Source organism: Microcebus murinus, chromosome 6 (assembly GCF_040939455.1).
Source record: "Microcebus murinus isolate Inina chromosome 6, M.murinus_Inina_mat1.0, whole genome shotgun sequence".
NCBI lineage: Eukaryota > Metazoa > Chordata > Mammalia > Primates > Cheirogaleidae > Microcebus > Microcebus murinus.
In genome coordinates this window covers 15,547,139-15,559,466 of record NC_134109.1, presented here as the reverse complement: position 1 = coordinate 15,559,466, position 12,328 = coordinate 15,547,139, and the positions used below count along the sequence as shown (strand labels likewise).

General features: G+C 38.2%; 1 protein-coding gene and 1 long non-coding RNA gene across 3 annotated transcripts in view; one reads left to right on the top strand and one right to left on the bottom strand.

The window, feature by feature from the left end:
- PTPN21 (protein tyrosine phosphatase non-receptor type 21) overlaps nucleotides 1-12,328 on the bottom strand; it is a 75,591-nt gene that overhangs the window by 38,431 nt on the left and 24,832 nt on the right. For both annotated transcript variants that reach the window (XM_076003786.1, XM_076003787.1), the window contains one exon: nucleotides 5,957-6,126. In XM_076003786.1, the coding sequence (XP_075859901.1) occupies nucleotides 5,957-6,126 (170 nt within the window). The remainder of the gene's footprint in view (nucleotides 1-5,956; nucleotides 6,127-12,328) is intronic.
- On the top strand, nucleotides 727-3,073 carry LOC142871437 (uncharacterized). Its single transcript, XR_012919688.1, has 3 exons — nucleotides 727-808; nucleotides 1,911-2,027; nucleotides 2,943-3,073. It is a non-coding gene; the product is annotated as an uncharacterized LOC142871437 (long non-coding RNA).

Sequence of the window (12,328 nt, the reverse complement as noted above, 5' to 3'; positions counted from 1 at the left end):
GTGAGTCATTTATCCATAACTATACTTATTTCAAAACCATCCATAAGACAGCTGATCATCTGTCTCGTGCTCTGTATCAACTTTTCAATATAAAATGTTGTATACAAAAACTACGCTATAGGCCGGGCGCTGTGGCTCACGCCTGTAATCCTAGCTCTTGGGAGGCCGAGGCGGGCGGATTGCTCAAGGTCAGGAGTTCAAAACCAGCCTGAGCAAGAGCGAGACCCCGTCTCTACTATAAATAGAAAGAAATTAATTGGCCAACTGATATATATATAAAAAAAAAAATTAGCCGGGCATGGTGGCGCATGCCTGTAGTCCCAGCTACTCGGGAGGCTGAGGCAGAAGGATCACTCGAGCCCAGGAGTTTGAGGTTGCTGTGAGCTAGGCTGACGCCACGGCACTCACTCTAGCCTGGACAACAAAGTGAGACTCTGTCTCAAAAAAAAAACAAACAAAAAACTACGCTATATAACTACATAATAAATTGGGTCATCCCATTTTGCATGATAGACATTCCAAATAATATGTGAAAAGGTAGCCTTCTTCTTCACCTGTTTTTCTTAGACTAGTAATAGATGGCCTATATGGGTACTGGCATTTTTAAAGTACTATTTTGGAAAATTTGAAACAGATGTACAGAGAATAAGTACCGTGACCCCATATCCTCATTATGCTGCCTCCATCAACCTTATGCCTACCATGTTTCCTCCTTCCCTCTCACCAGCGCCGCCGAGTGTTTTATAGCAAATCCCAGGTATCGTCGTATCTTATCACCTGTAAATACTTCAGTATGTATCCCTAAAAGGTAAGCTTTATTTTTAAGACAACTACATTTTAACATGCCCAATAAAATGAGCAATATCTTCATACTACTTGATACCCAGTTCATGTACAATTTTCGATTATCTCAAAAATGCATTTTTACAGTTTTTTCCTAAAAAGATTAGGATCCAAGGGTCCAAAGAAGGTATACAGGTTACATTTGATGGATATTTGTAAACCTCTCTTGCTATAAAAAAGATTCCTCCTCTTTATTTTCATGTTACTTATCTTTTGACAACATGTAGCCATTTGTCCTGTAGAATTTCCCACTTTCTGGATTTGTATGATTATACTCTCATGGGGTCATCTGACATATTCATATATTCTCCAATTTTTCCTGTGAACTAATCATTAAATCTAGAACAGTATTGTCTATTAGAACTTTCTGCAATGATAGAAATGATCTATCTCTGTGCTGTCCCACATGGGGTGACATGTGTCTACTAAGTACTTTCAATGTGGCTAGTGCAACTGAAAATCTAAATTTTCAGCTGTATTAATTTTTATTAATTTTAACTATAAATAGCTACATGTAACTAATGACTACCATATTGAACAGTGTGGACTTGGAGACTGGCTTAGATACTAGTTTAATTTCTTCAAGAATAATGAACCCATCAGTGGTGCTGGCTCTATCCTGATGCGTCACATCAGAAGTAACAATATTTGGTTGTCCCACTTATAGTGATGCAGACGTTGCCCACTGGGTTCAGATGATGTCACCCTGTTTCTTTTACCCAAAGGTTTGAGTAGCTATGATTGTTATCTAGACGCATTATTCCATTAGGAATTTTAAATGGTGATTTTCTATTCTACAATATCTCCTGCATTTATCTGGTGTGATTCTTCTATAAAAATCTTTTCCGCAACAAATGTTTGATTATCCCTTTAAACAGTTATAATGAAAAGAGGATAAATTTATTGCCATTCAGAATAACAAATTGGTACTCTAGCAAATTTCAAAGGTGACCAATGAGGTTTTTTAAATGTTAGTAATTCACAAATTTTAAAAAATATACTTGATGTGTTTTATTCTATGCAGTCATTATTCTTTATGACGTTCAAATTATCTTCTCTTTTGCAAGTAAAAACTCCAGACACCAGAGTGTTTGCGCTCTCTGCCACGTGAGGACCCAGCAAGAAGGTCTCCAAGCCAGAAAGAGCCCTCACCAGAACGCAACAAATCCTCAGACCTCCAAACTGTGAGAAATATATCAGTTCATTAAGCCACCCAGTCTATGATACATTGTTATAGCAGCTCGAGCTAAGACGTATTCAAAGGTCATTTTTGCTGGATATATAATCATTGCCTCATATTTCCTTTCCTTGAGGATGTTAAAGGTTACTCTTTTGTCTGTTAGCATGAACTGTTCTTCTGAAAGTCTGATACCAACCTTATTTTCTTAATTTCATAAGTAACTTAGCGTTTCTGTCTAGACGCCCAATTTCCAGTGATTTTGCAGACCATGTTTTGGTATTGATTGCTCTAGGTTTACGATCCCAGATACACAGTATGCCTTTTCAATATAGAGCATCAAGTCATCTTTTTTCAAGAAAGTTTTTAGAATGTTGTATGATTAAGAATGTAGAATTTATTAAATAGTTTTTAGAATGTGTTCGTTCGTTGCCAATGTTTTGGCTTTCTCTATTAGGGAATCCTATTACACGTATTTTTGATTTTTGATCTTTTCTTCTATATTTATACTATAGTTTTATAATTTCTATCACTTTAAAATTTATCTCTAATTCTTTTCTCAGCTCTTTACTTTCATGTTCACCCACTGCATAGCCAAATTATTCCAAAGCTTTTCTAATTCAGATTTAAATGGTTCTTTCATAATCATGTTATTCTCTTAATTTGCTTTAGTTCATTTTATAATATTGGCTGGCAGGTTTCTGCTGCTTTGTGGCCATATTTTTCTGACAAGTCTTCACTTTCTGAAGATATGTTATTCAGATTGTTATTTTCTTAAAATATCTTTGAATGGTTTTATAGCTGTATTTTTTAGGTTATCATTGGGATACATAAACTGCTCTAATTTAAAGTATGTAATTTTGACACATGAATATATCCATGAAACTATGACCCTTCTCTCCTACTCCTTCCCTCTTCCTAGGAAACCACTGATCTGCTTTCGGACTCTATGGAAGTGACAGTTAGAACATCTCTAGATACCCTGGACCAGGCGTCCTCAAACTATGGCCTACAGGCCACCTACAGGCCACCTAGCACATTTATCCAGCCCTCTGGGTGTTTTTGCCACCACTGCCTGTCCTGCTTAGCAGCTGACTCATCCCGGGCCCACAGTGTGCACTCTCCAACGGTCTGAGGGACAGTGAACTGGCCCCCTGTTTAAAAAGTTTGAGGACCCCTGCCCTGGACTATGAGGTAACCTAATGAATTGAAGATGGGGATGATGGTACAGTAAGAGAAAGAACAAAGGTCCTTGAAGACTCTGAGGAGCTGTTATACAAGCTCTGCATGGCTGACCTCTGGACTTCTCTTATGTAAGTCAATGATACTTAGAGTTTTATTGTTATATATAGCCATACTTAATCCTTACTGATACGACCTGTCAGGTTCTTCTACACCTAATTAATGAGCAATCCTGTGATTGAATCTAGTAAGCCTATTGTCTTTCTACCTGGCTAACACCTTTGCTCAGGTCTACAATCCGGACTAATGCCTAGATTATGGCACGGACATTACTAACTGGTATCCTGCCTATAGTCTTGCCACCTCTAAGAGCTTCCCATGATAGGTGTTCTTCATAAAATCAAATTTGATCATCCCATTCCACTAAAATTCAAAAATGTCTTCCTTATTGTCCTATGACTTTATTACTAATGCCTATTTTTTAAACTTCCTCTCCCCTCTCTAGGTAGTATCTGAAACTCCCTGAACACACACCGCCATTTTATTACCCCTGCTTTGCACAAACTATTCCCTCTAGAAAATTCCTTCTAAAGTCAATCAAAAGAATCAGCTTCTTGTAGGCCAAGCATGGTGGCTCATGCCTGTAATCTTAGCACTCTGGGAGTCCGAGGCAGGAGGATCACCTGAAGTCAGGAGTTCCAGACCAACCTGAGCAAGAAGCAAGACCCCATCTCTGCTAAAAATAGAAAAAATTAGCCAAGCTTGGTGGTGCTCGTCTATAGTCCCAGCTACTCAGGAGGCTGAAGCAGGAGGATCACTTGAGCCCAGGAGTTTGAGGTTGCTATGACCTGGGCTGATGCCAGGGTACTCTAGCCCAGGGCAACAGAGCCAGACTATCAAAAAAAAATCACCTTCTTTACCTTCCCTGTTCAGGTTACCCTTGTACTATCCCTAGGAATCCAGAGCTTTATTAATAATAAAATCATTTATTATCATAGGATACTATAATTATTTATTTATATGAACTGCCAGTTCCACCATACTATGAGCAACTCCTCCTGGCTAATATTAAAACGTATTCACTTGTGTATTCGCCTTCCACTGTGGCTAATACAGTTCTTAGATCAATATCATATCTTTACTAAATGTTTAAATGAGTTGAGGTGATTAGCTCAGGGTGTTTCCTTCTGGCTTCCACTTCTCTCTTCTGTGTTTATACTTCAGACTTACTTCAGTCAGTTTGTGCTTATCCCTACCACCTGATCCTTGCTGCTTTGGTTTTCCATCCTCTTCTAATAAGTAACCAGCAGTCTTAAACAGCATTCCACAAACATGGGGCAGTACCAAGTTCTTACTATCTGCAGGGCATTATGTTAGATAGCATGAGAAAAGTAAAGCTAAAGAAAACATGGATTTAAAATCTAGGGAAGGCCGGGCGCGGTGGCTCACGCCTGTAATCCTAACACTCTCGGAGGCAGAGGTGGGAGGATAGCTCAAGGTCAGGAGTTCAAAACCAGCCTTAGCAAGAGCGAGACCCTATCTCTACTAAAAATAGAAAGAAATTAATTGGCCAACTAAAACTATATAGAAAAAAAAATTTAGCCGGGCTTGGTGGCACATGCCTATAGTCCCAGCTACTCGGGAGGCTGAGACAGAAGGATCGCTTGAGCCAAGAGTTTGAGGTTGCTGTGAGCTGGGCTGACGCCACAGCACTCTAGCCCGGGCAAGAGTGAGACTCTGTCAAATAAATAAATAAATAAATAATCAATCAATCAATCAAGGGAAAAGATAAGAGATGTACACAACCATAATGAGAGGCTATGACAGGCCATCTTAACACAAGTGCAAGCGAATTCTAGGACAGTTTGGAGAAGGTAAACTTCATTCCAGCCTGGAAGTCACAGATGCTTCGTGGAGAAGGTACCTTCTGAACTACAACTCAGAAGATGAACAGTATTCCAGTAAATAAACACATGGGAAAGATCGAGGACACAAAGACAAAAAGGCATGTGGCACATCCAGGGCCTGGAAGTAGTCCAGCTTGGCTCAAAAGTAACGTTAAGTGGGGCTAAATAGATCTGACTACTTTGGAGAACTTTGAAAGGCAGGCTCGAGAATTTAAATTTTAATGGATTGTTTTTTGTCTTATCTTGGGGAGTGGGGGTGGGGGGAGAACATTTAGTTCCTCTATCCTGCTCCTTAGTGTCATCTTCCCTTTCTGCTTTTTGTCCCTGTTAAGGGCACTTACTAGCCAAAATTTTCTCATCTTAAACACCTCCCCTCTCTCTCTTTCTCTGTCTTCCCTCCCCTACAAATTTCCTCTCCCACCTGTCCACAGATTATAGCTATTGGAGTCAGAGAAATCTAAGAACCTTTTGGCACATTTCCTTGAGGAATGACCAGATTTTATGACTTTAATTTTTAATCTCCTCTCTCATTTCCTTGTTACAAAGGATCAGAAACAAAGCAATAAAATACGGCAGGTGACATCACTACAAGAGGAGTTCACAGCCGGGGTAAAAACATCGTTTTTCCTTTTAATGATACCTTCGTGCCTAATGAGCCCATAACTCATCTGACATGCAGTAAAACACTCTGACATGCCACATAGCAGAACCTCCTTGTAATAAGGTAGTAAAAATGTGGTGCGGGAGGGCAAAGTTTCAGACTTTAACCTCCTTGACTTTGACCTTAGTTTCACTTTTTTAATCTCACTAGATTGTTTCCTAAAAACAAATGCACACAATTTCTCACCTGGTAATCTCCTGCTGCAGCTGCGACACTGAAGGCACATAAAACACCACTCCAAAATAGACGGTAGGTTCCAACGCGTATTTGTCCAGCTGCTTCTTCAGAGGTTTTTCCAAATCTACCCACCGGCGCTGATTTTGCTTATTGTGGTACCAGAGGCTGAAGTAAGTGACCTGGAAAGACAGAAGGTCACTGAAGATGACAGTCACATACAAAAGGATTTCAATGACTTCCATTGCACTAATCCATGACCTGGAACCCAGTGACAACAGTCTTCTATTGCCTCTCTTCTCCGAAAGGAACAACAGCAAGAACTGAAGGAAAAAAAGAAGCAAGATCTATCTTTGTCTAAGATATTCATATACAGGAAATAGAGGCAAAAAGTCAATGACACTTGTGTATCATTCCTTGAATTCTGCACAAAAAAGAAAAACCACATTCCAAGGCCTGGACATCAAAATGTAGTGAGTGCTACTGAATTTCATACACAGGTTTTAACAAAAACAAAAAAATACTGAAAAAATATTCTTAGTTTTTTGGTTATTAATACTAAAATATCAAATTTATCATAATCAATATTTTAAAATAAGCATAACTGGGGTCCTACCCAGTAGAATTCTGACTAAATACTATGAAATCAACTTTTCACTAGAGACAGGGGTGTCGCTCTGTTACCCAAGCTGGAGTGCAGTGGTGCTATCATAGCTCACTGCAACCTTGAACTCCTGGGCTAAAGGAATCCTCCCATCTCAGTCTTCTATGTAGCTGGGACTACAAGCAAACACCATACCTGGCTATTTTTTTTTTTGCTGGCTATTTTGTCTAGGCTGGTCTAAACTCCTGGCCTCAAGCAATCCTCCTGCCTCAGCCTCCCAAAGTGCTAGGATTACAAGTGCAAGCCACCACACCCAGCTAATTTGGGCTTCTATAAATAAATTATTTCATGTAAATACTATAAATTTCTAGTACAAATACAACTGTAACTCCTCTTTGCCCCTGTGCCCCCCAAATTTCATTAGACATAAATTTAAAGGAACTATAATGCTATAGAGGTGAATTCATTCTCTCTCCCCCCACACCCAGACATACACACACACAAACATGATAAAAGCTATGACTAATGAATGCAGCAAGATAACATAAGTGTATTACTCAAAGGTTTAAAAACAATACTCAGTTATTAGCATTTAGATCTCACTTGCTGTATAATGAAACTTTTAAGGTAAATTAATACTAGCCCTGGGCCTGGTCAACCTGAAAGGGTATTAATGCACTTAGGAGCTGAAATGACAACCTCAAGCCACTGCTAATACTTACTTCAAAATCAATTTATAGATCCATACAATTGGAAAATCACTATTCTGTAGTTTGGGATTTTAAAGCAACACTGTCCAATAGAACTTTGTGCAATGATGGAAATGATCTATATCTGCACTGTCTTATAAAGCAGTCGCTAGCCACATGTGGCTACTGAGCACCTGAAATGTGTCTAGTGCCACTGAGGAACTGTATTTTTTATGTTATTTAATTTTAACTGACTTAAAGAGCTGCAAGTATCTAGTGGCTATTGTATTGGATAATATAGCTTTAGAGCAAAAATAAAACTGAGAAATAATACTCTTGCCATTTCTTTGACCAGTAATCCTCAAATAAAAAATATAATTTTAATTTGCAAGGGAAAAGATTATACAAACATATTCTCAATATTAATTTTATCATATATATATAGTTTTTTTTTTTTTTTTTTTTGAGACAGAGTCTCTCTTTGTTGCCCAGGCTAGAGTGAGTGCCGTGGCGTCAGCCTAGCTCCCAGCAACCTCAAACTCCTGGGCTCAAGCCATCCTACTGCCTCAGCCTCCTGAGTAGCTGGGACTACAGGCATGCGCCACAATGCCCGGCTCATTTTTTTCTATATATATTAGTTGGCCAATTCATTTCTTTCTATTTATAGGAGAGACGGGGGTCTCACTCTTGCTCAGGCTGGTTTCGAACTCCTGACCTCGAGCAATCCGCCCACCTCGGCCTCCCAGAGTGCTAGGATTACGGGCGTGAGCCACCGCACCCAGCCTTCTTATAATTTTTTTTACATGAGAAGAACTATACCTTTAAAATGAGTCTATCAAATAAATTCAACAAAAGTAAGGAATGTGTGTCCAATTTCCCTTTATATCCACAAACTCCTAGAATACTGTGGAGTTCAGTAAATTCTGTTTAAGGAAAAGAACGAATATTCTCCTGTTTCTTAGTTGCCACTCGAGTCATCACATATGCATGGAATATTCTGAACATTTACTATATACCAAGTTCTATTCCAAGAACTGTAGAAAGATCAAAGATTAAATCACCGGCCGGGCGTGGTGGCTCATGCCTGTAATCCTAGCTCTCTGGGAGGCCGAGACGGGCGGATTGCTCAAGGTCAGGAGTTCGAAACCAGCCTGAGCAAGAGTGAGACCTCGTCTCTACTATAAATAGAAAGAAATTAATTGGCCAACTAATATATATAGAAAAAATTAGCCGGGCATGGTGGCGCATGCCTGTAGTCCCAGCTACTCTGGAGGCTGAGGCAGGAGGATCGCTTGAGCCCAGGAGTTTGAGGTTGCTGTGAGCTAGGCTGACGCCACGGCACTCACTCTAGCCTGGGCAACAAGGGAGACTCTGTCTCAAAAAAAAAAAAAAGATTAAATCACCACCATTAACTTACTAAGTAGGTATTTTTATTTGTGTTAAATCCCAAAGCCAGTGTTTCTCCAAGTATTATCCCTGGACCACCTCTACCAGAATTGCCTAGAGAGCTTCTTGGGCCCTAAAGATTTTAAGCTCCTAGGTAATTTTTTTTTTTTTTTTTTTTTGAGACAGAGTCTCACTTTGTTTTCCAGGCTAGAGTGAGTGCCGTGGCGTCAGCCTAGCTCACAGCAACCTCAAACTCCTGGGCTCAAGCGATCCTCCTGCCTCAGCCTCCCGAGTAGCTGGGACTACAGGCATGCGCCACCATGCCCGGCTAATTTTTTTTATATATATATCAGTTGGCCAATTAATTTCTTTCTATTTATAGTAGAGACGGGGTCTCGCTCTTGCTCAGGCTGGTTTTGAACTCCTGACCTTGAGCAATCCGCCCGCCTCGGCCTCCCAAGAGCTAGGATTACAGGCGTGAGCCACAGCGCCCGGCCTCCTAGGTAATTTTTGCACCCATTAAAGTTTGAAACCACTGTACTGTATCACACTGCTCCTCCAAAGTTAGACAGGAGAAAGCTATTTAAACAATCTATCGTAGAAACATTGTTATGAAAATAAAAACAAACAGCAAAAATCTATCCTTAAAAAAATAAAACAAAAATCTATCCTTGAAAAGCTACATGGAAATCAAATTTTTGAAAATCCAAACACACTTTAAAATAAATATATCTGAAAGTCCAAGTCCTATTGTTAATTATGTTCTGAAGTCATCATTATGTTTATAAAATCAATTGCATGTTATCTGTAAGGGTAGAATATGTATCATTTAGGGAAAATAACTACTGTTCCTTTCTTCTTTTAAACTGCAACTTACAGAAAAGAAAAATTTGGTTTAATAGAAAGAGCTGGTAAACTTCTAGCCAGAGCAATCAGGCAAATTACTTACTAGCTGTGAACTGGAAAAGTCAATTGGTCCAGTTTGATTTTCCCAATGAAAAATAAGGTAATTCCTCCCTCACAACTCCATCATGAGGACTAAATGAGGGAAAACAATGTAAATGCATTTAATACTAATTTTTAAAAGATTACTTAATTTCACCCAGTTTGCCAAACATCAACAAAATCAATTATTGATCCCCTCCCCAAAAAAACTTTTCTAATTAACTACATTTATTTGGATTGATTGCAACACAGTACATTTCTGTTACTTGTATGTTTGTTTTGTATGCCATCTTAGAACACAAGTTTCAGACTGAACATACCATGTTTGGTCTATTAACATACTAACTTCTATGCATGTAATTCCACAAACATTTACTTTTTGCCAGGCTAGTTGTCCTTTAGAATCTAAAACCGTTTTGGTCCCAATAATACATCGTCACTTTTAACAAAAAAGAAAAAGTCTTAAAAATACCCTTTGTATACATTACTTTTCCCAGTTGAACTTCATTGTTACAAATGCAAAACTTTAAACAAAATTATAAAATGATAGGCTTATTGTATAATTTGTGGTTGTACCTTTTGTGAATGTATTATAAGAAAATACATGTTGAATCTGCTAGCATTCTAAAAAAAAGCACATTCTGAAAGAAAAACTTTTTAAGTGTGCTAAGTTTATTAATGCATCTATTACTCAATGCCACACATAGAAAATCAAATAGAAATGGGCAAATACATTTGTGAAATTGTATCATAGTTCTTCACAAATTATATATCTTATAAAAGAGTTGCAAGGACTTTATCCAAATGTACAAACAGCTGAAAAGAATGGTGTATTTAGTAAAATATTTGTGGATTACCTCTTTTAAATATAGGAGAGTCTAAAATTTTGAATATCTGAACATTGACTCATTTTATGTTATAAAGTGTTTGCTTTGGGACTTGCCCCTGTGCTCAAGTTCTAGCTTAAGAAGTAATTAAGGCTAGCCAAAAGTTAAATTTATATCTTGTTAAATACTTCCAAGGAGATATTGTTTTTCTTAAACTGCTGCTAAAAATGTTTATACACATGTGGGTAACTAAAATCTCCTAACATTATAATCCTTTCATTCAATGCATTCTTTGAATTTCTAAACATACATAATCAAGTAACACCTGATACCTGATTTCACAAAATTTTATAACTATAATATGGTTTGTTTCTTAGATGGGTAGGTGGTGTTAAAGCAACAAAATATTGTCATTAAATTCTCAAAGATTTTTCTGTATAAGTCCATTTTTGTTTATTTGTTTGTATTGGATAACAATCTTGAGAGGCTGGGCTGGATAATTAACTTTCCAATATAATATAAAATCTATTCAAAAACAAAGAGGCCAGATGCAGTGGCTCATGCCTGTAATCCTAGCACTCTGGGAGGCTAAGGCAGGAGGTTCACTTGAGGTCAGGAGTTTGGGGTAAGCCTGAGCAAGAGCAAGACCCTGTCTCTACTAAAAATAGAAAATATCAGCTGGGCGTGGTGGTGCACACCTCTAGTCCCAGCTACTTGGGAGGCTAAGGCAGGAGGATCACTTGAGCCAGGAGTTTGAGGTTGTTGTGACATATAATGATGCCACTTGTACTCTAGCCTGGGTGTCAGAGCAAGACTGTCTCAAAAAAGAAAACTACACTATCCCTTATAAATATAGATGCAAAAATTCTTAACAAATATTAACAAACCAAGTCCAACAGAACATTAAAAGGATTATACACATGACCAAGTTAGAGTCATCTCACAGCTAAACATACAGTAAAACGATCAATGTAATATACCGTATTATTAATACAAAAAAGTGATCATCTCCATTGACACAGAAAATATATCTGACAAAATCCAACACCATTTCATGATTAAAAATAAAATCCAGAAAACTAGGAATAGAAGAGAGATTCTCAACATGATAAAGAGCATTTATGAAAAACCTATAGCCAATATCATACTCCATGGTTAAAGACTGAGAGCTTTCCCCCTAAGAGCAGGAACAAAAACAAGTGATGAGCCCATGCTCATCACTGTTATTCAACATTGTACCGGAAGTTCTAGCCAGAGCAACCAGGCAAGAAAAATGAAAGACATCCAAACTGGAAAGGAAGAAGTAAAATTATCTTTATGCACAGATGACATAATCCTATATATAGAAAATACCCCAAATCTACACACACACAGAAACTATTAGGGGTAACAAATTCAGCAAAGTTGCAGGGTACAAGATCAACATGCAAAAATTAGAAGTGATTCTATACACCAGCAATAGACATGTCAAAAAAAGGAAATCAAGAAAGCAATTCCATTCATAACATTCAAAAGAATAAAATATGTAGGAATAAATTTAAGCAAGAAGGTGAAAAGATTTGCATACTGGATACTACATATCATTGCTGAAAGAAATTAAGGAAGGTCTAAGTAAATGGAAAGATACCTTGTGTTCATGGATTGGAAGAATTAATATTTTTAAGATGGCAGTACTACCCAAAGTGATCTATAGATTCAAATACAAGACCTGGCCCGGCACAGTGGCTCACGCCTGTAATCCCAACGCTTTGGGAGGCAAGGTAGGAAGATTACTTGAGTCTAGGAGTTCAAGATCAGCCTGGGCAACATGGCAAGAGCTTATCTCCACAAAAAATTTTCAAATTAGCCAGGCTCAGTGGCACACACATATAGTCCCAACCAGTCAGGACGCAGAGGTAGGAGGATCACTTGAGCATAAGAGTTGGAGGTTGCA